This window comes from Xenopus laevis, chromosome 5S (genome assembly GCF_017654675.1).
Source record: "Xenopus laevis strain J_2021 chromosome 5S, Xenopus_laevis_v10.1, whole genome shotgun sequence".
Taxonomy (NCBI): domain Eukaryota; kingdom Metazoa; phylum Chordata; class Amphibia; order Anura; family Pipidae; genus Xenopus; species Xenopus laevis.
Window position 1 is genome coordinate 90,937,721 of NC_054380.1, and position 27,884 is coordinate 90,965,604.

The window sequence follows — 27,884 nt, forward strand, 5'->3', positions numbered from 1 at the left end:
GTATGCCTCACAATTATCTTTAATAGTGCTTTCTATTATTTGAAAACTATAGGAATACACCAACAGGAATGCAAGCACTGCCACATTTCAAGCTGTTGAAAATATGGTCAAAAAATATATTGATACCAACTACACTGCTCAGTGGATCTTGAAGATTACATGGGAAAACGCTCCACCATTCCTAGCTGCAGCTGATAATACACAGGTAAGGTGTAAATGTTTATCACTTAGTACTGTAAATATTATTGGAATCTTAAGGCAATTAATCATGAATGTGTACCAGTCATAGTATTTCTAAACTCACACACTACTCATATTTAATTTAGACCAATACGTACCAAGCTGTGCTTACCACTGATGGCTATAAATCCTATGTCTTGATGCTATATGGTGAAATGAACTGGAATGTGAGCAGTCGTGTAGCCAATGTCTTAATTGGTTATTCAAGGTACTGTGCAAGTTTTGCCTTATTTTGCCTATACAGTGTGTTGTTTTTGTAAAAAGTAGACCATCACAGTCAGTGTTTTAGTCCTTACCTCCTCCATAGGTTTTACTGGAAAAATTTTTTTCCCAAAATACTATATAAACAGAATGTGAAATATGAAATATTTGTTTAAATGCCTAAAACAATCACTAAACATTTCTTTTTCAACTACTTAGTGGCAATGGTGATACATTTTACAAAAATGATGACCTAATGAATCGCCCAACCGCTGAAAAATATCGACCTTCAAACTACCAAGGACTGCCATCAGGTAAAAGTTCATTGTTAGGGAGAGGGAATATTTGTTTCAGAGTTTATATGAGCTCCCATATGAGTTTATGGGGAATTTAACATTAGACAGTGGTGTAATGTCAAATCCCAGCCCCCCTGCATAAAAAATGCCTGGACCTCCCATGCCATGTATAATACACCTCACAGATTCCACCTCCAGCCACAATTGTGCAGGGAACACAGAGTGTGGGTTTAGGAGAGTGTGGAAGGGTGGTGGTATTTGGGTTTTTACAAGGCCTACTATGGTTGCAGGGTCTGAGGATAGCTAGTTACACCACATTAGGAATATATCTGTATTGAACCATTGTAATCCATTACAAAGAAACCAGTATCACTCCATGTTATGAGTCCACTGCCCAACCAACCATAATATTAAATTACTTGAAAAAAAAAAAAAACTAAATTGCAGAAAAATGGTAAAAAAATAAAAAGCAGTTAAAAAAAACCTTAAAATTGTGGATATGGTCACCAGGTTAATAGGGATATGCTGGTCTTTTATCATTATATTGCTGCAGGTCTACATGTCTTTATACCATAATAGTACTTTACCATAACTGTGCTGTTGTGTGTTATGTGCTGTGTGTTATGTGAACCGTGGCTGGGACATGTTTTTAACAATTCATCAAAAACTCAACTGCTATTCTCTATATTATTTTTTATGTTTGCATTTACACTATATCTATTTTTCTGTATTCCCATTAGCTGATGTGCGAGGCCTCTGGATATATAACCTTAACAGCCAGGTTGTGGCTAACAACCGTATGGCATGTGTAGCCTGGATTAATTCTGAACCTGCTCCCTCAAACTGGAATTCAGATTTATTATCCTGCCCATGTTTATACCAGCAGGGGCTCTCTGATTCCAGATTTAGAAAAACCAAAGCAGGTAGGAAATATACTTAATTTCTTCTACAAAGCTTACCATAAAAGTCACATATACACACACAATAAAAGCTAAAATTATTGTAATATTTCTCTATTAAGATGTTTTTATTTAAGGACTATAATTATTTTGTGAATATTTTTTACAGGAACATCTGGTAGCACCAATATGCTCCGCAGTACAGTGTCCAGTAGGTTAAAGGCTGGTGTTAGGTGTCTGTACTTTAGAAAAAATCAATTCTTAGAAGGCTTCCAAGAAAGGTCTTGGATATCTCCATCTTCTCAGTCTGGTAAGTGAATTGTCTGTTAGTTCTTGTAACTGTAATTACATTCTGAAACTGAAATAAAAATTTCTGTAACTAATTCGTTCAGATAAACATTAATCAGAAATATATATATGGCTACCATCTTAGCAACTCTGTTGTGCCTTCTGCATCACTAGAACTTTCCAGAGGACAGAAGGGTATCAACTGACTTTAGAGGTTGCAATATTTGTACTGCATAATGCCAAGGAATGGTCTAGAGATTTATTTTGACTATCTAAGGCAAAGTTGAGACAGGTTCAGATGGGGTTTATTTTCTTTTCTTCTGGATCAGATTAGAGTTTGAATTACTCGAGCATAAAGGTTGGACTAGATGAATGTATTTCTTTTTTAACGCCACACATATTTATGTAATTCTTCTGTTAGAAAATTCATGAGTACTTCTAACTAGTGATGGGCGAATTTGCGCCGTTTCGAGAAACGGCGAAAAATTTGCGAAACGGTGCCGGCGTCTCGTTTTTGACGCCGGTGTCTGTTTTTTCAGAAAATTTTTTTTTGACGCCGGCGAATTTTTGACGCATATTTTTCACACATTTATTTGATGTAAATTTCGCCGTGAATTCGCGCCTGGCGAATAAATTTGCCCATCACTACTTCTAACATGTTTTTATTTTACAGACCCAGAACTCCAGGCTCATGACATTTGCTGCAATCAGGTGGATGATCCATGGTTCTGTTCAATGTACATGGAAAGGAGACCAGAAATTAATTGCAGAAATTATAGACCATTATCTTCAGGTGCGTTATTTTATTAAATATTTGGCATCCTAGGATGAAGAAGATAAGAGAAAAATATGTACATAATTCCAACATCTGTTATGCTCATGCTCTCTTTGACTTTGTATATCTAAGTGCTGGTAATGGTCAGACTTATTGTCAATGATGAGTTATAAAGTACAATTTCTCCATATTATAGGCTCAAGCTTTGGAGACCCACATATTTCAACCTTGGATGGACTGACATACACCTTCAATGGACTGGATGATTTTATCCTTTTAAAAGCAACAGATTCTTCAACTTCCATACTTCTACAGGGGCGAACAGAGCAGACTGGCACTGCATTGGCCACTAACTTTAAAGCATTTGCATTAAACTACACATCTAACACTTCAAATGTGAATGTAAGTGGTGACAAAGGGAATTCTAAAGTTGTTATTAACTAAATAGCCAGGTACATGAATGATCTGTTACTGATATCTGTAATATGTTACTTATGCTCTGTTCTGCTCTTTGTGCAGGTTGAGTGGTATCTTGGAATTAATGATTCAATAACAACTTATGTTAATGGTCAAACTGTCTCATTCAGCAATTCACAAGGTATGTGGTCTGCATTTAGATAACGTGTAGTTTTCCTCATGTTGTAAACATGCAGATAACCAGCATAATGATGACTTATTCATAACATGAAAAGTAATTGTCAGAAAAGCATTTACATCTAAATTCAACTGTAGCAAATCAGTAATATTCCATAACAAATTTCTAAATATGTCCTCTGCAAACAATAAATGTTAAGCAGCACATAATGAAAACACCAAAAACAAAACATAATATTAGTAGGCACATTGTTTATGATTTGGACCCCTACTGCTCCAGGAACAGGATCCACCTTTCACTGCTAATACAGGGTGAATCAGCTAAATGGATTTTATTCCTGTCACACCTCATGTGACATTAGCCTAGACACACAGAGCGGCATATTTGCCTTGGCACAGTAAGCCACAGAATCTGATAAGACACTAGCTTTTATTATTGTAATGGTAAAAACCAGTGAGATCTAACTTTTTTGATACAATAGATTCCTGTGGAAAATGTTGCTCATATTGTAACATAAACCTTAATAACTCTAAAGACCAGAGCTAATTACTAAAGAGCTAAAGACATGCAAACGACCAGAGCTAATTGCCCATTTTACAGCTTTACTCTAGGGGGCACATTTACTAATGGTCGAAGTAAAATCCTTCCACTTCGAATATCGAAGTCAAAGGATTTAACACATTTCCTACAATTGAACGATCAAAGGAGAAATCGTTAGATCGAACGATTAAATCCTTCGAATCGGACCTTCCCCATAGGCTAACATTGATGTTCAGTAGGTTTTAGGTGGCGAAGTAGTTGGTCAAAGTTTTTTTTAAAGAGACAGTACTTCGACTATCGAATGGTCGAATAGTTGAACGATTTTTAGTTTGAATCGTTCGATTTGAGGTCGTGGTCGAAGTAGCCAATTCGATGGTCGAAGTAGCCAAAAAAAACATTCGAAATTCGAAGTATTTTTTCTTCTGTTCCTTCACTCGAGCTAAGTAAATGTGCCCCTAGAAGTCAGAAAGTGTTCCCTTATACGTTATATTCCTCTCTAACTGGAGTTACCATTTTTTCTAGAAAGTCAAAAAATATTTTGACTAAAGTCAAACCCTTCAGCACTCATGCTTTAAAAATAATCTCAATTAATTAGTGTAAAAAATCGAATACTAAATAATAATAGAGGCTGCTAAAATCAATATATATATATATATATATATATATATATATATATATATATATATATATATATGACCTTTAAGTCTTTCTAGATCGGAATCCCCAACCTTTTTCACCTATGAGCAACATTCAGATTTAAAAAGAGTTGGGGAGCAACAAAAGCACTAAAAATGTTCCTGAGTGGTGCCAAATAAGGTTTATGATTGACTATGTGGTAGCCCCTATGTGGACTGGCAGCCTACAGGAGGGTCTGTTTGGCAGTACATCTGGTTTTTAAACCAAAACTTGCCTCCAAGCCTGGAATTCAGAAATAAGCACCTGCTTTGAGGCCACTGAGAGCAACATCCAAGGGGTTAGAGAGCAAAGCTATTGGTTGGGGATCATTGTTCAAGATGTTGCAGGTTTTCAAAACAAGATAACTAAAACTATTAGTAATAAAAACTTTTAATGAGTTAAATACAGTTAAAGTATATTTTCACAGGGTTTGCTAAGTCAGTAATATGCTTGATATGAACAAAAACTGTTTACTGTGCACTTTGAGAAATTGCTTCAGGATAACAAAGCTTATTGTATTTGTCTGTTATAAACTTTTAGATATGGGAACACTGATAAATTACTCCAATCCAGATGTGTTCTTGATGATGAATGATTCAATTAATGCAACAATTGGAGGTTTGATTACTGTGTCAGTGTCATCCTACTATGGAATATTGAATATCATAACATATCTCCCAGCACAATTCATTGGCAAAACCCAAGGCTTAATGGGTATGTATTATTTTTCCTGATATTTTATTACCATATCTAAAATGAATGGCTAGAAATTATTTAATTGCCTCTTGTTATACATTATAACCCCCTGTTAATCTCTTCTCAATGTTGCCATTGTCTTGTTTTAGGAGTGTGGAACTCAAACAAGAATGATGATTATCAGAGTCCAAATGGAACCAGCATTAGTATAAACAGTTCAGATGAAGACATTTATAACTATGGAATGTTGTGTAAGTTTTTCATTCACGTATTCTGAGCATATTGTGTGTCAGTTACTATGAATTAATAAAGCTCAAAAATTATTCACTATGAAGCTTCCAAAAAAAAGTGTTTTTTTTTATCAGTGTTTGCATGTCACATTTTTTTCAAAATTTAATTTGAGTTTTTATTATTTGAACATGTATTATGATTATCATGAAATTATTTTAAAACAAAGACACTACATGAAAATTGTTGCTGTCATTGGTTACATCACATTTATTAAATTACTGATTATATTAATGTATATTCATGTGTATCTGAAAGAAATCAATAGTATGTTTGGATAATATAAGATGTTAGAATGTAAAACTTTCCTACATTTTACTCTTTTTCTTCTACTTAACAGGGAAGGTCACTGGAGTTAATCTATTTACTCAGTCAAGGACACAGCAAAAAAATAGTGGCACCTTCAAACCTCTCTTCCTGAACGATCTGATCAAACAGAATGATTCCAGATATAATCAGCTGGCAGAAACCTGCAAAAACAACACAGAATGCATTTATGATGCTTTGTCTACCAACAATACTAATTTGGCTTTAGCAACTCAACAAGCTATAGGACAGTATCGAGATACAATAGTTATTCTGAGTAAGTGTACTTTTAACAAGATGTACAATTTTTTACAGTTCATCGTCCTGACATTTCTGCATTTTATGTTGCTAGTTCTGTGCCGTAAACAGCTATTCCCATGGATGCAAGTGCTTGAACCCTACAGGGCTCATAATTGAACCACATAGGACCTATCCATTGCACATTTGCTGCCTGGAGGAGCTGTTTCTTCCTTTGTATTTTTCAATTACATACAAATGTTGCATCCCACTGTAATATAATTGCCTTTGCTGCATAAGAAATAATAAAGCTAGCACCCATAAACCATTGATGCAAGCAAAACACAAATAAATATCGCACACAGTATACCAGTGAGAACAACATGAATAAATGTCAATGTTGGTAAGTTGCACACAAGTTCCAGTCCACTCTATTTGTAGACATCCACAATTAGGTTAAGAATCTGGGAAATAGTGGTGCACATATGGTAAAAACATGCTGATCTGAATCTGTTTTTCCATTCTGCGCATTGCAGTTGAATGAATAAATGAGCCCATAATCTATGGTGACATTTTTAGCTACTGTTGATACTCCATATTTTAAACAATATTTTAGCTCTCTCTCCTCATTTGTGTGATGCCTTTTTCTCTGTGCATTTCAGATGTGGTACCGCCTTATATTTCTGGAAATGAAACCATCCAGGCTTTCATAAACCAAAAAGTCACTGTGCAATACACTTCCAATGGTACAGGAGTCACTTTTGCTGCAGATGTTCCATATCAAGATGTAAACATAACCTGTAAGTGACAATATAGTAATGATATAAAATAGTAATAATATACAAGATACTATAATGTAAAACATTACTTGGTAAAACCATTGCTTGGGTTTTCACATATAAAAATATCCATCAAAAAGCAAATCTGCTTTTGATATTTACTAAATTATATTCTTTTTATACAGCAAATGGTTCTCTGATTTGGACTCCAACAAGTACTGTGGGATTCACCTTGCAGCTTATTGCTACAGATTTACAGAACCATTCTTCTATCTTGAAGCTCAAGTTTGTTGTATGTAACTGTCGTTTGGCAATTGAATGCAACTACAATCGAATAACTGTAGTCAATGATACGTCTTTGTCGGTACGTTTGAGAAATCGGAGTGCTCATCCCACTTTTTTCTTGATAAATGAATAAAACACATCTGCTAATTCTATTTGCTATTATTTTGTTAAACAGATCGCAAGTTGCAGTTGCACAGGCAATTACACCGGGACATTCTGTCAGACTGCCCCAGACTTATGTGCTCAGGGATGTTACACTAATGTATCATGTAACAGCACTACTGGCTGTGGGAAATGTCCCGTGGGCCTTACTGGTGATGGACTGCATTGCAATGGTAAGGAAAATCTGTTTTTTTCAGTAAAACTGACCCATTTTGCTCACCACTACTTTCCACTAGATGTTAGGCGGGATTGGACTTTCCATTAAGTTTTAGGAAGAACTTTCAATTAAAAACATTCTTGAGTTTAACAATTAGTAACAAAGAAAACATTTCACAAATATGTATGAAAATAACTTGGGTGTGCTAAAAACGTTTAGAGAAAAGTTTTATTTTTCATCTAAAAAATGTAGTGAAAAACATTCTTGAATACAGTATATGATGATCCATATATAAAAACATGCATCTGCATATTACTACATTCACACACACATATATGCAATAAAGGGTGTGTAGAATATGTATGATCTAATGTAGAGCTAGTTCTAGTGTATTGATGTTTATTTTGATAATACTTGACTTTTTTCTTCTTCTCTAGGTATAGATGAATGCTCTCGAGCCAACAACTGTTCACTAAATGCCACCTGTGTAAATACCTTGCAGGGTTTTATCTGCAACTGCAATACAGGCTTTACTGGTATGTTTTTTACATGTGCAATTGCTCTTAAATAGCTCAACTTCTGTAAGCTTACTGAGAAAGTATTTTTAAAATCTGGTAATCAGTATTTAGTCATGGAAAGGTGTGTTCAGCACAAAACAGTAACATTTTTGATAGTATGCACTAGGGATTCCTAGAAGAAGTAAATAACACAGTGATACAGAGCTGTGCTACTTATCCACATTTGCTGGGGATTTTTTCCTAAAAGGAGCTCTGGGCCAAGAAAGAATCTTAGCAACTTAATTGACTAGGAGATTGCCTTACATATTGGCATCCCAGTAAAATTGCTGTGTCATCTGATTGCATGTGTTTTAAATAGATGGAACCAGTTGCAGAGATATAAATGTATGTATTAAAAAACCATGCTCACTTAATGCCAACTGCACAAACTATGAAGGAGGTTAAAATTGCTCCTGTAACCAAGGATATTCAGATAAAGCAATAATCAAATATTTAATAGTCAAATTTGCATAATAATCCTAGATTTAAATTGCCTAAGTTTAGGTTTTTGCTTCACATGTAACTTTTTCAACTATTAACATTAATTTCTCATACTAACTCTACATTACATTGCACTTAGGTAACGGAACCTCCTGTACTGATATTAATGAGTGTGATAACAAGCCATGTGGAACTAATGCAGTGTGCAACAACACCCAAGGAAGTTTCACATGCACCTGTAACCCTGGATTCACAGGTAAGTAATGAAACATGTCCACAACTGTTTGTTCTAAAATGCTATAAGATTGATTTACTAAAGGTATATAAGGTGGCATATTAAAAAATATAGGTTATGTTTGCCATATTTTTTATATACAATGCAACATTTTCCCCAGAATTCTGGGTTAAAGGCATCAACTCCAATCAGGCTTAAAATTGAGTATCTGTGAGTGTGGAAGTAGCCTGGGGGCAGGATATGGGAAGGCATTTATCCAGTAGCATGTTATGCAAATAGATATACAGATGAAGCCACTTGGATTTGTGAGTTAAATGCGTCATGACTCAGGGTTAATTGAAGAAACTGGGTTATCTAAAGTCATCTTAACTCATTTAATGCATTTAACCTTTTCATTAGCATACCAAAGCACCATTGTTCACAATGGTGAATGCTTTAATTAGATGGGATGTTGTGACACAGTTTTCTGTGTTAAATGAGATAAATGGGATATCTGTGTTTAGTTATTCTGTGTCAAACAGACAAACCAAAGTGGCTGCATCTGTAAATGAGTGTATTACAAAACTATGTTCACTTATTGCCATTAGCACAAACTATGACCAAGGCTACAATTGTTCCTGTAACCCAGAATATTCGGATAAAGCAATAATGAAATCATTCACAGTCTACAAATTTGCATAATAGGCCTAGATTTTTGTCTAGGTCGAGGTTTTTGCTTCACATGTAGATATTGAAATTTAAAAAAAGAAGTGTAACAAATGTTACTTGATTTAATAATTTTTCAATTAATAACATTAATTCCTTATACTAACTCTACATTACATTGCACTTAGGTAACGGAACCTCCTGTACTGATATTAATGAGTGTGATAACAAGCCATGTGGAACTAATGCAGTGTGCAACAACACCCAAGGAAGTTACACATGCACCTGTAACCCGGGATTCACAGGTAAGTAATGAAACATGTCCACAACTCTCCAATCTAAAGGAATATAAAGTGGCATATGATAAAATATAGGTTTAGGTCACCATGGTTTTTGCCTACCATGCATCATTTCCCCCAGAATTCTAGGGTAAATCCACCAGCTTCCGTCAGATTAAAACTGAATGCCTGCAAGGGTGGAGGTGACATGGGGCAGGATATGGGCATACTTGCCATCCAATTGCATGTGATTAAACTAGATTTACTCCCTCATGCACCAAAGTAGGAATAACTGACTAACTGTTGCATGGTGCTAGTATAGATGCTCACTAGTAGGCACTAGACAATGTGCATGCTATTTTAATATGGTGAATTTTTTGCCAGTGTTTTGTTCCCACGGTTGTTCCTAACAATGATGTATAAGCATTAACAATTTACATTATAGAAGATAATCTCTAGGCCTTTAATAGAATTGTCTCAAGAAAACATCTTGGACTTATCAGCACTGCATCACTATATTACTTACCACCTAGGTGTCCATGGCTTGGATATTTTCATACTTTACTCTACTACTTATAGCTGAGTTTCATTATATATATATATATGCATATTGTATAAAAAATTTTAGGGTTTTAGGGTTTTTTCCCACTAAAAATTCTGATTTTATAGTGAAAAACTTGTTTGTCAGCTATTAACTTTAATTCCTCATACTAATTCTACATTACATTGCACTTAGGTAACGGAACCTCCTGTACTGATATTAATGAGTGTGATAACAAGCCATGTGGAACTAATGCAGTGTGCAACAACACCCAAGGAAATTACACATGCACCTGTAACCCTGGATTCATAGGTAAGTAATGAAACATGACCACAACTGTTTGTTCTAAAATGCTATAAGATTGATTTACTAAAGGTATATAAGGTGGCATATTAAAAAATATAGGTTATGTTTGCCATATTTTTTATATACAATGCAACATTTTCCCAAGAATTCTGGGTTAAAGGCATCAACTCCAATCAGGCTTAAAATTGAGTATCTGTGAGTGTGGAAGTAGCCTGGGGGCAGGATATGGGAAGGCATTTATCCAGTAGCATGTTATGCAAATAGATATAAATGAGTGTATTACAAAACTATGTTCACTTATTGCCATCAGCACAAACTATGACCCCTCGGTCATAGTTTGTGCTGATGGCAATAAGTGAACATAGTTTTGTAATACACTTGTTCCTGTAACCCAGAATATTCAGATAAAGCAATAATGAAATCTTTCACAGTCTACACATTTGCATAATAGGCCTAGATTATGGTCTAGTCCTAGGTTTTTGCTTCAAATGTAGATATTGAAATTTAGAAAAAACGTTATAATAATTTTTTAATTAATAACATTAATTCCTTATACTAACTCTACATTACATTGCACTCAGGTAACGGAACCTCCTGTACTGATATTAATGAGTGTGATAACAAGCCATGTGGAACTAATGCAGTGTGCAACAACACCCAAGGAAGTTACACATGCACCTGTAACCCGGGATTCACAAGTAAGTAATGAAACATGTCCACAACTCTCCAATCTAAAGGAATATAAAGTGGCATATGATAAAATATAGGTTTATTAGGGTAAGGCCACACAAGGAGATTCGGGGAGATTTTGTCACCTGGCAACTAATCGCCTCGTCTTTTGAGCGACTATCTCCCCGAACTGCCTCATCGTTTTTCCCCATAGGCTACAATGAAAAGTTGCCTGCGCTAATGCACAAACGGTGATGCGTTTTCTATAGTCGCCCGAAGTTGCCTCACTAAAATGCTATAGGATTGATTTATTAAAGGAAAATAAGGTGGCATATCAACAAATATACGTTATGTGTGCCATATTTTTTTATATACAATGCAACATTTTCCCCAGAATTCTAGGTTAAAGGCATCAACTCCAATCAGGCTTTTATATTGAGTATCTGTGAGTGTGGAAGTAGCCTGGGGGCAAGATATGGGAAGGCATTTAACCAATAGCATGTGATTAAAATAGATATAAATGAGTGTATTACAAAACTATGTTCACTTATTGCCATTAGCACAAACTATCACCGAGGCTACAATTGTTCCTGTAACCAAGAAATCAGATAAAGCAATAATGAAATCATTCACAGTCTACAAATTTGCATAATAGGCCTAGATTTTTTGTCTAGGTTGAGGTTTTTGCTTCAGATGTAGATACTGAAATTTAGAAAAAAAAGTGTAACAAATATTAATTGATTTAATAATTTTTCAATTAATAACATTAATTCCTTATACTAACTCTACATTACATTGCACTTAGGTAACGGAACCTCCTGTACTGATATTAATGAGTGTGATAACAAGCCATGTGGAACTAATGCAGTGTGCAACAACACCCAAGGAAATTACACATGCACCTGTAACCCGGGATTCACAGGTAAGTAATGAAACATGTCCACAACTCTCTAATCTAAAGGAATATAAAGTGGCATATGATAAAATATAGGTTTATTAGGGTAAGACCACACAAGGAGATTCAGGGAGATTTTGCCACCTGGCAACTAATCGCCTCGTCTTTTGAGCGACTATCTCCCCGAACTGCCTCAGCGTTTTTCCCCATAGGCTACAATGAAAAGTCGCCTGCGCTAATGCACAAACGGTGATGCGTTTTCTATAGTCGGCGGAAGTTGCCTCACTAAAATGCTATAGGATTTATTAAAGGAACATAAGGTGGCATATCAACAAATGTACGTTATGTGTGCCATATTTTTTATATACAATGCAACATTTTCCCCAGAATTCTGGGTTAAAGGCATCAACTCCAATCAGGCTTAAAATCTGTGAGTGTGGAAGTAGCCTGGGGGCAGGATATGGGAAGGCATTTATCCAATAGCATGTGATTAAAATAGATATAAATGAGTGTATTACAAAACTATGTTCACTTATTGCCATTAGCACAAACTATGACCAAGGCTACAATTGTTCCTGTATCCAAGAAATCAGATAAAGCAATAATGAAATCATTCACAGTCTACAAATTTGCATAATAGGCCTAGATTTTTGTCTGGGTCGAGGTTTTTGCTTCACATGTAGATATTGAAATTTAAAAAGAAGAAGTGTAACAAATATTACTTGATTTAATAATTTTTCAATTAATAATATTAATTCCTAATACTAACTCTACATTACATTGCACTTAGGTAACGGAACCTCCTGTACTGATATTAATGAGTGTGATAACAAGCCATGTGGAACTAATGCAGTGTGCAACAACACCCAAGGAAGTTACACATGCACCTGTAACCCTGGATTCACAGGTAAGTAATGAAACATGTCCACAACTCTCTAATCTAAAGGAATATAAAGTGGCATATGATAAAATATAGGTTTAGGTCACCATGGTTTTTGCCTACCATGCATCATTTCCCCCAGAATTTTAGGGTAAATCCACCAGCTTCCGTCAGACTTAAAACTGATTGCCTGCAAGGGTGGAGGTGACATGGGGCAGGATATGGGCATACTTGCCATCCAATTGCATGTGATTAAACTAGATTTACTGCCTCATGCACCAAAGTAGGAATAACTGACTAACTGTTGCATGGTGCTAGTATAGATGCTCACTAGTAGGCACTAGACAATGTGCATGCTATTTTAATAGGTTGAATTTTTTTGCCAGTGTTTTGATCCCACTGTTGTTCCTAACAATGATGTATAAGCATAAACAATTTACATTATAGAAGATAATCTCTAGGCCTTTAATAGAATTGTCTCAAGAAAACATCTTGGACTTATCAGCACTGCATTACTATATTACTTACCACCCAGGTGTCCATGGCTTGGATATTTTCATACTTTACTCTACTACTTATAGCTGAGTTTCATTATATATATATGCATATTGTATAAAAAATTTTAGGGTTTTAGGTTTTTTTCCCACTAAAAATTCTGATTTTATAGTGAAAAACTTGTTTGTCAGCTATTAACTTTAATTCCTCATACTAATTCTACATTACATTGCACTTAGGTAACGGAACCTCCTGTACTGATATTAATGAGTGTTATAACAAGCCATGTGGAACTAATGCAGTGTGCAACAACACCCAAGGAAATTTCACATGCACCTGTAACCCGGGATTCACAGGTAAGTAATGAAACATGACCACAACTGTTTGTTCTAAAATGCTATAAGATTGATTTACTAAAGGTATATAAGGTGGCATATTAAAAAATATAGGTTATGTTTGCCATGTTATATTTTATACAATGCAACATTTTCCCCAGAATTCTAGGTTAAAGGCATCAACTCCAATCAGGCTTAAAATTGAGTATCTGTGAGTGTGGAAGTAGCCTGGGGGCAGGATATGGGCAGACTTTTATCCAATAGTATGTGATTAAAATAGATGGAACCAACTGCACAGATATAAATGTGAATTACAAAACTATGTTCACTTAATGCCATCAGCACAAACTAAGACTGAGGTTACAATTGTTCCCTTAACCAAAATTATTCAAATAAAGCAATAATGAAATCTTTCACAGTCTACACATTTGCATAAAAGACCTAGATTTTTGTCTAGGTTTAGGTTTTGCTGCACATGTAGATATTGAAATTCAGAAAAAAAAGTGTAACAAATATTAATTGATTTAATAAGTTTTCAATTAATAACATTAATTCCTTATACTAACTCTACATTACATTGCACTTAGGTAACGGAACCTCCTGTACTGATATTAATGAGTGTGATAACAAGCCATGTGGAACTAATGCAGTGTGCAACAACACCCAAGGAAATTACACATGCACCTGTAACCCTGGATTCACAGGTAAGTAATGAAACATGACACAACTGTTTGTTCTAAAATGCTATAAGATTAATTTACTAAAGGTATACAGTATAAGGTGACATATTAAAAAATATAGGTTATGTTTGCCATATTTTTTATATACAATGCAACATTTTCCCCAGAATTCTGGGTTAAAGGCATCAACTCCAATGAAGCTTAAAATTGAGTATCTGTGAGTGTGGAAGTAGCCTGGGGGCAGGATATGGGAAGGCATTTATCCAATAGCATGTGATTAAAATAGATATAAATGAGTGTATTACAAAACTATGTTCACTTATTGCCATTAGCACAAACTATGACCGAGGCTACAATTGTTCCTGTAACCAAGAAATCAGATAAAGCAATAATTAAATCTTTCACAGTCTACAAATTTGCATAATAGGCCTAGATTATTGTCTAGGTCTAGGTTTTTGCTTCACATGTAGATATTGAAATTTAGAAAAAAAATTATAATAATTTTTTAATTAATAACATTAATTCCTTATACTAACTCTACATTACATTGCACTTAGGTAACGGAACCTCCTGCACTGATATTAATGAGTGTGATAACAAGCCATGTGGAACTAATGCAGTGTGCAACAACACCCAAGGAAGTTACACATGCACCTGTAACCCCGGATTCACAAGTAAGTAATGAAACATGTCCACAACTCTCCAATCTAAAACTCAATAGGATTCATTTACTAAAGGAACATAAAGTGGCATATGAAAAAATATAAGTTTAGGTCACCATTGGTTTTGCCTACCATGCATCATTTCCCCCAGAATTCTAGGGTAAAGGCGCCAGCTTCAGTCAAGCTTAAAACTGAATGCCTACAAGGGTTAATGTGACAAAGGGAAGGATATGGGCATACTTGCCATCCAATTGCATGTGATTAAACTAGATTAACTGCCTCATGCACCAAAGTAGGAATAACTGACTGTTGCATGGTGCTAGTATAGATGCTCACTAGTAGGCACTAGACAATGTGCTTGGCATTTTAATAGGGTGAATTTTTTGCTAGTGTTTTGTTCCTAGGGCTGTTCCTAGCAATGATGTACAGGTATAGGATCCCTTATCCGGAAACCCGATATCCAGAAATCTCTGAATTACGGAATGGCTGTCTCCCATAGACTATCCAAGAAAACATCGGCACTCGAAGGCTAGCAAAAGCAGGGTTATACCCTTGCGTTTTTATTCTGCAAACGACGTTTGCAGAATAAAAACGCAAGGGTATAACCCTGCTTTTGCTAGCCTTCGAGTGCCAGTGTTTTCTTGGATAGTTTGCTGAGGAGGGTGCCGATCCCTCCAACACTGTGCACCAGGCGCTGAATCGTTGAAGGCCAGGGTGTGTGAGGGGGCTACAACACATTGCATGTCTCCCATAGACTCAATTTTATCCAAATAGTCCAAATTTTTGAAATTTTTGAAAATGTCCCTTTTCTCTGTAATAATAAAACAGTACCTTGTACTTGATCCCAACTAAGATATACAAAAAGAGGTAGCCGGAGAGCACTTGTTTCTTTAGTTAAAAGGTCATCTCTTTATTTGCAGACATTTACTGCACAACATGTTTCGGCTACACAGGCCTTCATCAGGTGCATAAAATCAACTGACACAGCAAGCTATTTGACCCCTCACCTCACCAACAACTGCATACCCGCTCCACAGTGTGGCCAGGTTAATACAGACATATTAGAAATAATAGTACTGCCATCTTGTGGCCTACTAGTAATTAGCACCAACAAAAGTTGCAATTGTTTTGTAGCGATGGTGATACATATTGACACAATATATGCAGAAGTTTGAAACAGTAACAAGGTATTGTCCTACCAGTGTCAAGCAATTTTCAGTATTACAGTGTATGTTATTCCAAAGTATATCTGTAAGAAAAAATGGAATTTCAATTATACATAACCATTTATAGAAAGCATTTATAGCTCATAGCTTCGTTCATTCCCCTTGGTTCAACTGTATTCATTCTATCTATCCATCTTGCCTCAGTTTGTAGTAGTAAGCGTTTTCTATCTCCCCCTCTTTGGCGTAACTGAACCTTCTCTAAAACCAGCCACCTTAATGTTGCAGGATTGTACTTATGCAAATAAAAATGTTTACCGACAGGTGTATGAGTTTTTTTATTCTCTGGATCATAATTGGAAATAGAGTACTTATGTTCCCTGATCCTAATTTTTATTTGTCTCGATGTTTGCCCAATGTACATTTTCCCACAGGGGCATTTAAGGGCATAGATCACTGAGTCAGTATTACAAGTATGATAAGCTTTTATGGGGATCTTATAACCCTTCAATGGGTGCGTTATACTGTCACCCTTGATTATGGAACTACAGCACCCACAACCCAAGCAGGGGAACGTGCCAAACTTAGGAGCGCTTAAAAATCTTGTTTTATTCTCTGTCTCATAGATGTCAGTCTTTACCAGCTTGTCTGCCAAATTTCTCCCTCTCTTATAGGAGAATAGTGAGACCGCTTTACAATGTTTGCCAACCACAGGATCCCTTTGTAAAGCGGTCTCACTATTCTCCTATAAGAGAGGGAGAAATTTGGCACCCATTGACCCATAACGCACCCATTGAAGGGTTATAAGATCCCCATAAAAGCTTATCATACTTGTAATACTGACTCAGTGATCTACCGTATGCCCTTAAATGCCCCTGTGGGAAAATGTACATTGGGCAAACATCGAGACAAATAAAAATTAGGATCAGGGAACATAAGTACTCTATTTCCAATTATGATCCAGAGAATAAAAAAACTCATACACCTGTCGGTAAACATTTTTATTTGCATAAGTACAATCCTGCAACATTAAGGTGGCTGGTTTTAGAGAAGGTTCAGTTACGCCAAAGAGGGGGAGATAGAAAACGCTTACTACTACAAACTGAGGCAAGATGGATAGATAGAATGAATACAGTTGAACCAAGGGGAATGAACGAAGCTATGAGCTATAAATGCTTTCTATAAATGGTTATGTATAATTGAAATTCCATTTTTTCTTACAGATATACTTTGGAATAACATACACTGTAATACTGAAAATTGCTTGACACTGGTAGGACAATACCTTGTTACTGTTTACTATTATTTCTAATATGTCTGTATTAACCTGGCCACACTGTGGAGCGGGTATGCAGTTGTTGGTGAGGTGAGGGGTCAAATAGCTTGCTGTGTCAGTTGATTTTATGCACCTGATGAAGGCCTGTGTAGCCGAAACATGTTGTGCAGTAAATGTCTGCAAATAAAGAGATGACCTTTTAACTAAAGAAACAAGTGCTCTCCGGCTACCTCTTTTTGTATTAGTAACCTTTGGCACTCCAGCACGGGGATTGCAGCGCATAGAGAAGCACACTCACACGGATGAATACATAAAGGACTCTTTTATAGTTGGATACCAACTAAGATATAATTAATACTTATTGGAAACAAAACCAGCCTATTGGGTTTATTTAATGTTTAAATGAATTTCTAGTAGACTTAAGGCATGAAGACCCAAATTACGGAAAGATCCATTATCCGGAAAATCCCAGGTACGGAGCATTCTGGATAACAGGTCTTATACCTGTATAAGCACCAATGTAATTTTTCACATACAACAAATTTACATCAGAGAAGATAATCTCTAGGCCCATAATAGAATTGTCTCAAGAAATGTAAACATCTCGGACTCATCAGCACTTGCATCACTATTTAACTTACATCTGGGTGTCCATGGCTTAGAAATTTCTGTACTGTACTCTACTGCCTATAGCCGAGTTTTATTATATGTATGAATATTGTATTAATATTTTTACTAATATAATACTACTGATATACTTCAAAAAGTCATCTTAAAAGGTATTGTTGTTTACTCCCCCCACCACTAAATCACTAAAAATGAGTGCACCAACATCATGTTGCTTATCTTTCTCAGATGACCCTCTGGTCGCACAAATAGAAAAATGCACTGAACAATGCTCTAAAAAAATGCGCTTACCTCAGAAACCTCAAAAAGTTTAGTTTTTCAGTAAATTTCAAGCACAGTGCAATAAAAATGTTTATAGTCTGCACTAAGGCTGTCTGTAAAATGTACATAACCTGGTGGTACAGAGATGTGATACTTAGCCCCAAGGGCTGGTGCATTTCTTTCCTAAAAGGCGCACCGGGCTGAGGAAAAAACACAGTGACTGAATTGACTTACATATTGGAATCCCAGTGAATTTCCCTTTACTTGTCCTTTAAATAATAGATTTTTACTTCAAGTGTAGACGCTAAACTTTTGGGAAAAAAAGTGTAACGAATATTAATTGATTTCATTTTTTTCAATCATAACAACAATTCCTCATACTAATTCTACATTATGTTGCAATTAGAAGATGGAACCTCCTGTACTGATATTAATGAGTGTGATAAAAACCCATGCGATACAAATGCTGTGTGCAACAACATCCAAGGAAGTTACACATGTACCTGTAGGACTGGATTCACAGGTAAGTAATGAAACATGTCTGAAAGTGAACACTTTAAAACACTATAGGATTTATTTACTAAAGAAATTTAAGGTGGCATATGAAAAAATATAGGTTCAGTTTGCTATGTTTTTTATATACAATGCAACATTTTCCCCAATAAAGGCACCAACTCCAATCAGAATTCCAACTGCACAACCCATAAAGGAGGTTACAATTGTTCCCATAACCAAGATTATTTAGATAAAGCAAGAATAAATATTTCACATACTACAAGTTTACCTAATAGGCCTAGATTTGAATTGTCTAGAATTCAACTGCATTTGTATATGTAAATTAGGGTTCGGCTCTGCATTTGGCCAACAGACCATACATGCTTTTGTCAATTATCAAAGAAACTTATGGAAACCCAGTTGTTGGAAAGGTTAACTTAACATTCGTTTATAATGCAATTATTATATAAGTGGTGTAAAAAAATATGTTGGTTGCTATTGACAGGAAATGGAACTGTCTGTACATGTGATACTTGTGAATCAAATTATTGCCTAAATGGTGGAACCTGCACAAGAGAAGGAGCAAACTGTGCCCAAACGTGCAGCTGCAATTTAGCATTTGAAGGAGATAAATGTGAAAAAACAAAAGATACATTCTCTGCACAGTTTCTACCAAGTAAGTACATGACATGCTGTCAATTATATGAATTATATATAAAAAATATGTTCCACGATTCTATCTTTGGAATGGCAAACATTCCACTATATAGATTTTTGCCTAGTAAGAGAAAGGAATAAGCAATAAAAATTATATTCTTGTAAGCATCCATGATTTGCCATTTTTTAACTATTCTTTCAATTTTCTCTGAAGAGAAAGTTACGGACTGACTCATATATTGATTGGTGAATTTCTCCTTCACTCTTGCAATCAGCAGGCTAATTATATCAGAAAATGATAGATGAAGCTGCATATGGGATAGAGGGATGCACACACATACACATAGAAAAGCATATACAAAAATGTAGACAGGCAACTACATGAATAATACAAAAATGCATTTATAAATATGCACAAATGCTCACACAAACATAGAAAAAAAAACACATGAACAAATAGAGAAGCAAATATTAAAAAGTATATGGTATTCCTTTCTAGCACTGGGAGAGCTCAGAGTCTTTCAACCTTCCTGCTGAACACTAGGGGCATAGGGGCAGCAATGGCAGTTTAATGAATCCTTCTCCATGGGGCTGGTGGTGTTGAGTAGTGAGGGGCAAATTTCCCCCATTTCGCCGAAAAATTCGAAAATTTTCTGCGAAATCCGCAAAACCGCAAAGAAATTGTGAAACTCAAATTCTGCCGCCCGCATCAATTTTGACGCCCACCTCAATTTGGGGCAATTTTTACGCTCACATCAATTTTGACACCGGCATTAAAGTCAATGATCGTCTGAATAATGTTGATGCGCGGTGGTTTTAACGTGTGCGACTATTCCGACGCGCGTCCAAATTTTTTCTTCAGTGTTGAGCTTCCTCTACTATCTAGGCTTTATTTAGAGAGATCCACTGCAGGGAAATGCAGGGTGAAGTACCAGTGTGAAAAAAGTCCTAACATTTTTGCACTTTATAATGAAAAAAATAAGAGCAAAACTCCAGAAAACTGTGACTAGTTTGTGCTGTGTAGCTCCTTTTTTAACATGTTTTCAATGTGTATCAAATTCTAATGACTGTTTTTCACTTAGATGTACCAAACAGAACAGTGCGTATATTTTTTAACAGTAATGGACCCACCAATGAGGAAGAAGCTAAAGGAAATGTATGTATCTCCATGTTTCGCTTTGTAATTTAAGTCTGTGTTGAAATATTTACTCTACAACATACAGGGAGCAAAAACAATATTGCTGTGCCTATCAATGCATGGGAAGCCTGGAGCTACCACCACCTCCTGACCTGGTAGTTGCTCCAGGATTCCCTTTGCGCCCAGTGTCAATAGACTCGGTGCACTTTGAATCGGGCTAAGATGTCAGAACACAGGGAAATGCCAGCAGACTGACTTCCACAGTCTGCTGGCAACGGTTGCATTAACTTTGGTGACCACAGTGACACTGGATTTCTGGGTAAAAATAAAGCTGCACCATGGGGAAAATGTGAACTTAGATCACTGCACTTGTGGTTGTAATTGACCTCCATAGGGTATACAATGAGAGAATTGCAACTAATAACTATAAAAAAAATGTTTAAAAATGTCTCCTTTGACCACTGATTTTTCTTTATTCTGTTCATTCTTTATAGGTTTCTCAGAAAATGAACACTACCATATTTCGACAGTTTAACAAATTGAGCAATTTCACTGCACCAAGGTATGCCTTTTTCCTGTCCTTGTTTTAAACATCTGCATCTTAATAGTTAACCAGTTATGCAGTGGTATACTGTACATGTACATATGTATATGTATGCATTAAAAAAAAAACATCAGTACAAAAAGGGAATATGTAAAAAAAAAACCCAGTAACAAAGATTAAGTGGGATGTGTTAAGAGACACGAGAGAAACAAGGGCTCTGACATAGAGAGCATCATTATTACAAATAAGTATCATTATTTGTTACATTGCTGGTAAACAATAATGGATTCATGGCACAATATTAGATTTATATTTTATTTTTTATATAACACTCTGACATGGTTTTTGGCTCTGTTCTTTTCTAGAATTGCTAACAACGACAAGGACAGTCTGGCGCAAATCACAGTTGAATTTAGATATGTTACAAACCGGACAGACGTTGAATATCTGAATAACAACTTGGTAAAAGAAATGCGGCAAAAACTTCCAACGACAAACTCAAGTAGCCGGGCAAAGATGTTATCAATTTATTATGATGTGGAAAGTGGAAACTATTGTAAGTAAATTGTTTCTGTACAACCGTCTGCTTTTAAACAATTAAATGTACTGGATGCATTCAAATTTTCCATAATGACGAGATAGGGTTACAGACAGTGTCGGTAGCTATTGACATTGGTCGTTGGTTGGTTAGCTTAAGGCCATTTAGATATGTCTTTTGCCTGGTTTTGAAAGCTCTGAGTTATGGGAGGCCATATCCCATAAAGACTATTTTAAGAAAATAAGTCAAATTTTTTCAAATGATTTCCCTTTTCTCTGTAATAATAAAACACTGGATCCTTATAAAGCTGCATGAATCCACACTAATGGCAAAACAAGCTTTGTGGGTTTATTTAATGTTTAAATGTGTTTTTAGTAAACTTTGGATAGGGTGATTCAAATTACATAAAAAACCCTTATCTAGAAAACTGCAGGTCCCAAGCACTCTGAATCACACAATCCCATACCTGTACCATATTGCAATATCCACTTCCTCTTCTGCCTTTATTAGTACCTTCTTTTTACCAGTTCTCTGCTCAATTAATTTTCAAATACCATTCTGTATCTTTCTCCTATTTCTTTTTCTTTTAAAGGGATACTGTCGTGGGAAAACACGTTTTTTCCCCAAAATGCATTAGGTTATAGTGCTGCTCCAGCAGACTTCTGAACTGAAATCTGTTTTTCAAAAGAGCAAACACATTTTTTGATATTTAATTGTGAAATCTGACATTGGTCTAGGCATACAGTATTGTCAGTTTCCCAGATGCCCCAGTCATGTGACTTGTGCTCTGATAAACTTCAGTCAATCTTCACTGCTGCACTGCAAGTTGGAGTGATATCACCTCCCCATCCCTTCTCCCCACCAGCAGCACATCAGCAGAATAATGGGAAGGTAACCAGATAACAGTTCCCTGGTAGATAAAGGAACAGCACTCAATAGTAAAAATCCAGGTCCCACTGTGACTCCTTCAGTTACATTGAGTAGGAGGAACAATAGCCTGCCTAAAAGTAGTTCCATCCTGAAGTGCTGGCTATTTCTGAAAGCAAATGACCTAAAATGGCTGCCTACACACCAAAATTACAACTAAAAAAATACACTTTCTGGGTTAGGAATAAAATTTGGTAGAGTGAATTATTTGCAGTGTAAACAGTGTAATTTAGAAATAAAAACTACACCATAAAAATAATGATAGAATTCCTTTAATGTGCTTCTCATCTCCCATTATTTGCTTTCCTTCTTTTCTCTTCTCTTTTATCCCTCTCTCCTCCTTTCCCTTTCTCTTTTACTTTTTTTTACCATCCCCCTGTTTTTTCCTTTCCTGAGCATACACTATATGTTAAATATGTGAAGGTGCCGATCCACTAGGCTCTCAGTCTCGGTATAACACATCCCCAATATTGCACAGCAATGTGCAAAGTACAAAAAGGGGCATGTTTTGCACTTTGCACACTGCAGTCCTCTAATTCCAAATTGCCACAGGTCTATACTCTCTGTTGTGGAGCACAATGATCTGTGTGCCCCCATCCTACCCCTAAATTCCATCCAGAAGTGCATGTTATAGAACTTCAGAAGGTCCCTGCCCTTACCACCCAGTGTTGTGACTGTCGGAGAGACATTTTAAATGGCACAAAATGCACCACACCACTTTTTACACTGTTTTACACCATATAATAAATTGTGTTTGGCACACTTGGAACTCCCTTATTACAAATTGCATGTTAGATGTCTCATGCAAAAATCATTTGTCCTTGTGGTGTGTGAAAGTGTGACATTAAGTTTTTAATATGACTTGTTTCCTTAGTGACTCTGGAGCAACTGCGTAGTATGGCTGTCTGCAATGCTAATAATTTAAGCGGGGGCTACATTGTGGATGACAACTTTATGTGTGTTTCAAGGTGTCGTGGTTATTGCCAGAATGCTGGACAATGCATACTGCTATTTAATGGACCTTTCTGCAAGTAAGTGAATGGGTTGCATTATTATTTTTATTCATGCAGAAGTGCCAGAATATTTAACAGTGCTGTACATATACTGCCAATTGCCCATGACCCCAACACATGAGTATATAGTGGTCCTCTTACAGGTTTTATAAGTGTTTTTTCGCATGCTGAAGGGATCTGCTTAGCCAGAATCAGATACATCTGAAGATGAAGCATTAAGTACTTTATAGGAAAGTTATAGTTTATGTTACCTGCATTTACAAAAAATACATTTGTATCCATACAGAAATAAACATCATGATAAGCATGTATGATCCCTATCAGCATTCTATGCCACCTACCAATATAATGACAAAATGGGCCAAAATGTACTATAGACCATTCCTTTATTATGACATTAACTGCATCCTACATGTTTTCTATGACAGCTGTACCTCCTTCACCATATACACCGTCTCTGGGAAGCAGTGTGAAAATCTTGCCATGAACCTGAATGCTTTCTTTGGTATTTTATTTGGAGCCTTGGCATTCCTCTTCCTCCTAATGTTGGGCATTGGATTAGCTATCTTCTATTATCGCCGGAATCAAAAGAAAGATGATACAGAAAGGTTGGTTAATATACTGTAGCAGAAGCATCTGATCAGCGAGACAGAGAATCAGAGAAACATACAAGGCATTGTGGGAACCATAGTCTTGGCTGGATACTGCTGCATTGTTTCAGTGATACATGTAGCCAGGACAAGTGTTGAAGAGCAAGGGACAGAAAGATGCTGATTTAAATACCAATTCAAATTCAAATAACTGAAAAATTTTAATTAAATATATTGGAAAATTGCTTTAAATTATCTTTAATTATGCCAAATGCTACTATTTTCACTTGATGTGTAAAGTGGCTACATGTAGAGTATGTGTACAGTTTTTTTGTGTAACACTTTTTTCTTTTGTTATTGCTGCAGAATATTCCCTACTACATTTAGTACAAAGAGATCCCCATTTTCCAGTAAGTTGAGCACCTTTTTCACCATAACTTATCATGTGTTTGCATTCAGTGTCGGTGTCTCCTAAAATGCATTTACACTGCTCTATTCTCCTTTTTACAGGTTTTACTACCCTGAAAGAATCCAATATACCAGCGATATCCACTAATAGTAGAAATGAACCTCACCTTGTTAGCTGGAAACCTCATCTGGAGACAGTTGACAGTTTTTCTGAAGTATGTATAGTATGAGATATCATCTCTTTTCTTTCTACAGTATCTGTTTGCTAACCTCTGTAACAGGACTAACATTTAAGACTTATTATGGGTTGAACTGAGGACTCTAGGATTGCCTGCAGTTTGATCGTTTGTGATTGTCTTTGAGAAACAATTGAATTTAATCATTTATACCCAAGTCAATCACGTGGGGAGAAAGTATTCTCACCTACAAAGTATATTGTAGTTTGATTGCTAATAGATAGTTAAAAGCAAAAGTATAATTATAACTGCTATCATACACACAGTTGGTTTCCTAACTGTGGGGAATGTCACAAATGAGTTGGGTAGGATCTTGCATATAGATGGTCACTTGAGAGTGTGGGATGGTGTCTTTACCTGTACCTTGTAGCAGGATGGAGAACCTGCAGTCACTTTCCTAATATGTAGGTGAAGTGATACACTGTCTAGGGTTTGGGCAAGCACCCAGTTCATTGGTTTTCATAATAAATGTTTGTCCAGTCCCCAAAAAAGGACTTTCCTGCTCCTTCTAGAGGAAAGACACGTATCAGAAAAAAATGAAGAGGGGAAAAAAATGCAGAAGGGCTTAGAAAAGTGAAGCAAGTGTAATATCCAGAATGAAGGACAGAATATAGAAGTTGAAACAAAGAATTAAAGGCATTAAAAGAAGGTTGCAGAAGATAATCTGGAGTGATGAAGAAAAACTTGGGTTAACAATACATATTCTATATAAAGGCAGTGTATTTGGAAAACACTTATGAGTCTGTGGTGGATTTTGCAGCATTTAATAGAATTTAATGAAATTGGCAAATAAAAAAAGTAAGAAAACAAGACTGAAAGCAGGTTACAAGTGGAATGCATTAAGAAGGTTAAATAGAGAACACGAACATTAATAATCTGGTGGTCTGCTATTATTATTACTGCCAATTTGCTCCAATGCTATTTTCCTCTAGTAACCCATTTACTGCTGCACCTGAACTAATTTGAGAACTAATTTATGTAAACACTAAAAAACTGTTGCTACGCTGACTGAGCACCATGAAGCTACTGTATTTGGCCTGTTGTAACTTCATGTTTACCATAACTTGCCAAGATCAGTCCATGGACTCTGCTGGATCATTGATTAGATGGTTCATAATACAGTGGGGGATCTCCAGCTTGCATGGCTTCCATTTTGACCAATGAAGTCTGGTGTTTGGCTGGCTAAATTGTTCTTCACACACTCAGACTGAGGATCATACAAGTTCACTTAAAAATGACCAAGTTAAACAAAGCAGTTGCCCCTGAAACAGTTGCAGAGATTTCACTAAACACTTTATTCCAGCCTAGGTTTCACATATAGATCATCATGTTTGTTTTTTTTCAGGTGAAGATAAAAAGACCGGATGTAAAAACCTGAACACCTTCTTTATAGAAAAATGTTTACTTCAATGAAGTTTTAGCTGGTTTACTAAAACGGAGATATCCAACGACCCTGTCCTATGCTTTAATTAAAAGACAAGTATATATGACAATGGCCTTCCTCTATAAGTAATAAACGCACTTTTACTTTATGATAAAGATAACATTTATTTATTATTCGCTGTTTGAGAGCAACAATTGTGGCCAGCAGCATCTGTGTATTTGTTTGTTACTGTATATTCTTAAGAACAAATGTAATTCAATAATTTATCAAAATTCATTAAATTATAAGTGTTTACATAATGACCAGTGCAATGAAGGGAGAGTGTCAGGATAGGCATATAACTTATAATGCTTTGGAATGTATGACTGCCTTATAATTACTATTAATGAACAAGCATTACTGTAAATCATGTGCCTTTCTACTTCCTTATCACTTGTTACTTTAAGAGATTATTTAATTATGCTTTACAGTATCACTAAAAGATTTATTTTGACATACCTCAGGTTTAAAAATGTAAAATCCCTTTGCACACTTTATGTACTTTTTGTCCATTTTTTAAAAAAACATAACAAAAACAAAGAATATATTTTTATATCAGCTTTTAAAGATTATGGTTTAGGATGAGATATTTTTATGGTTAAACATTGATGATTCTGTATTTAATCTTATTTATATTACTAACATTTTAATAAAATGATTTTCCTGCACATTACATAAAGGGGTTTGTTTATTTCTTTGCCTGGATGAATGTGAGCAGTGGTTCGTTATCATTGTTCTGATAACTTTTTTAAAAAGACGTCAACAACAAAGTTCACAATTGAATACACGGTAATAAGCAGTGGGTGTAGAAATTCTTTTACCTCAGAGACAAAGGGCCTCAATTCCCATTGCATTGGGTGCAATAATTGAGCACTTAAAGGGATACTGTTGTGGAAAAACATGTTTTTTACAAAATGTATCAGTTAATAGTGCTACTACAGCAGAATCCTGCATTGAAATCCGTTTTTCAAAACAAGAAATGGATTTTTTTATATCTAATTTTAAAATTTGCTATGGGGCTAGACATTTTGACATTTCCCAGCTGCCCTCAGGTCATGTGACTTGTGCTCTGATAAACTTCAGTCACACTTTACTGCTGCACTGCAAGTTGGAGTGATGTCATTACCCCTCCCTCCTACAAGCTGCTGTAATGTAAATAGAGCCTTGTCTGCTGAGCCTGTCAATTGAACAATAGCCAGGTATCAAGATAAGCTCCCACTGACACCACTTCAGAAGGACTGAAATAAGATAGTCCTGTGATCACTGCCCCCACTTACGTTTAGAAAAAGAAATAAATATATATATATATATATATATATATATATATATATATATATATATATATATATATATAGTCAAATACAAGAGTCCTCTGCACTCAACCCATTATCAATATATTTAAGACAGCGACATTTTGTGCATACTGCTACTGAAAAATGCCTTACCCTTTAAACAAAACAGGGATTGTTTGTCCATATATTGCAATATATTTAAGCTGGCCAACTACGTCAAAGTCATCCCATATCTGGCCAGTCCTATGCTCAATTTTA

At 35.8% G+C, this 27,884-nt stretch overlaps 1 protein-coding gene across 5 annotated transcripts in view; it reads left to right on the forward strand.

The window, feature by feature from the left end:
• The window catches only part of LOC108718065, a 91,894-nt gene extending 64,887 nt beyond the window's left edge, over window positions 1–27,007 (forward strand). For 2 of the 5 annotated variants that reach the window (XM_041564776.1, XM_041564778.1), the window contains 34 exons: window positions 53–205; window positions 327–448; window positions 661–755; window positions 1,478–1,660; window positions 1,806–1,946; window positions 2,598–2,717; window positions 2,896–3,101; window positions 3,219–3,297; window positions 5,050–5,223; window positions 5,355–5,456; window positions 5,834–6,076; window positions 6,699–6,836; window positions 7,001–7,179; window positions 7,276–7,435; window positions 7,857–7,955; window positions 8,557–8,673; window positions 9,486–9,602; window positions 10,312–10,428; window positions 11,004–11,120; window positions 11,897–12,013; window positions 12,777–12,893; window positions 13,601–13,717; window positions 14,284–14,400; window positions 14,934–15,050; window positions 18,772–18,888; window positions 19,366–19,536; window positions 20,600–20,673; window positions 21,150–21,217; window positions 21,565–21,755; window positions 23,539–23,695; window positions 24,106–24,285; window positions 24,634–24,677; window positions 24,778–24,890; window positions 26,257–27,007. In XM_041564776.1, the coding sequence (XP_041420710.1) occupies window positions 53–205; window positions 327–448; window positions 661–755; window positions 1,478–1,660; window positions 1,806–1,946; window positions 2,598–2,717; window positions 2,896–3,101; window positions 3,219–3,297; window positions 5,050–5,223; window positions 5,355–5,456; window positions 5,834–6,076; window positions 6,699–6,836; window positions 7,001–7,179; window positions 7,276–7,435; window positions 7,857–7,955; window positions 8,557–8,673; window positions 9,486–9,602; window positions 10,312–10,428; window positions 11,004–11,120; window positions 11,897–12,013; window positions 12,777–12,893; window positions 13,601–13,717; window positions 14,284–14,400; window positions 14,934–15,050; window positions 18,772–18,888; window positions 19,366–19,536; window positions 20,600–20,673; window positions 21,150–21,217; window positions 21,565–21,755; window positions 23,539–23,695; window positions 24,106–24,285; window positions 24,634–24,677; window positions 24,778–24,890; window positions 26,257–26,289 (4,395 nt within the window). In that variant the 3' untranslated portion in view covers window positions 26,290–27,007. The remainder of the gene's footprint in view (window positions 1–52; window positions 206–326; window positions 449–660; window positions 756–1,477; window positions 1,661–1,805; window positions 1,947–2,597; window positions 2,718–2,895; window positions 3,102–3,218; window positions 3,298–5,049; window positions 5,224–5,354; window positions 5,457–5,833; window positions 6,077–6,698; window positions 6,837–7,000; window positions 7,180–7,275; window positions 7,436–7,856; window positions 7,956–8,556; window positions 8,674–9,485; window positions 9,603–10,311; window positions 10,429–11,003; window positions 11,121–11,896; window positions 12,014–12,776; window positions 12,894–13,600; window positions 13,718–14,283; window positions 14,401–14,933; window positions 15,051–18,771; window positions 18,889–19,365; window positions 19,537–20,599; window positions 20,674–21,149; window positions 21,218–21,564; window positions 21,756–23,538; window positions 23,696–24,105; window positions 24,286–24,633; window positions 24,678–24,777; window positions 24,891–26,256) is intronic. The other 3 variants (XM_041564777.1, XM_041564780.1, XM_041564779.1) reach the window with 3 other exon arrangements.
• Window positions 27,008–27,884: the final 877 nt, after the last annotated feature.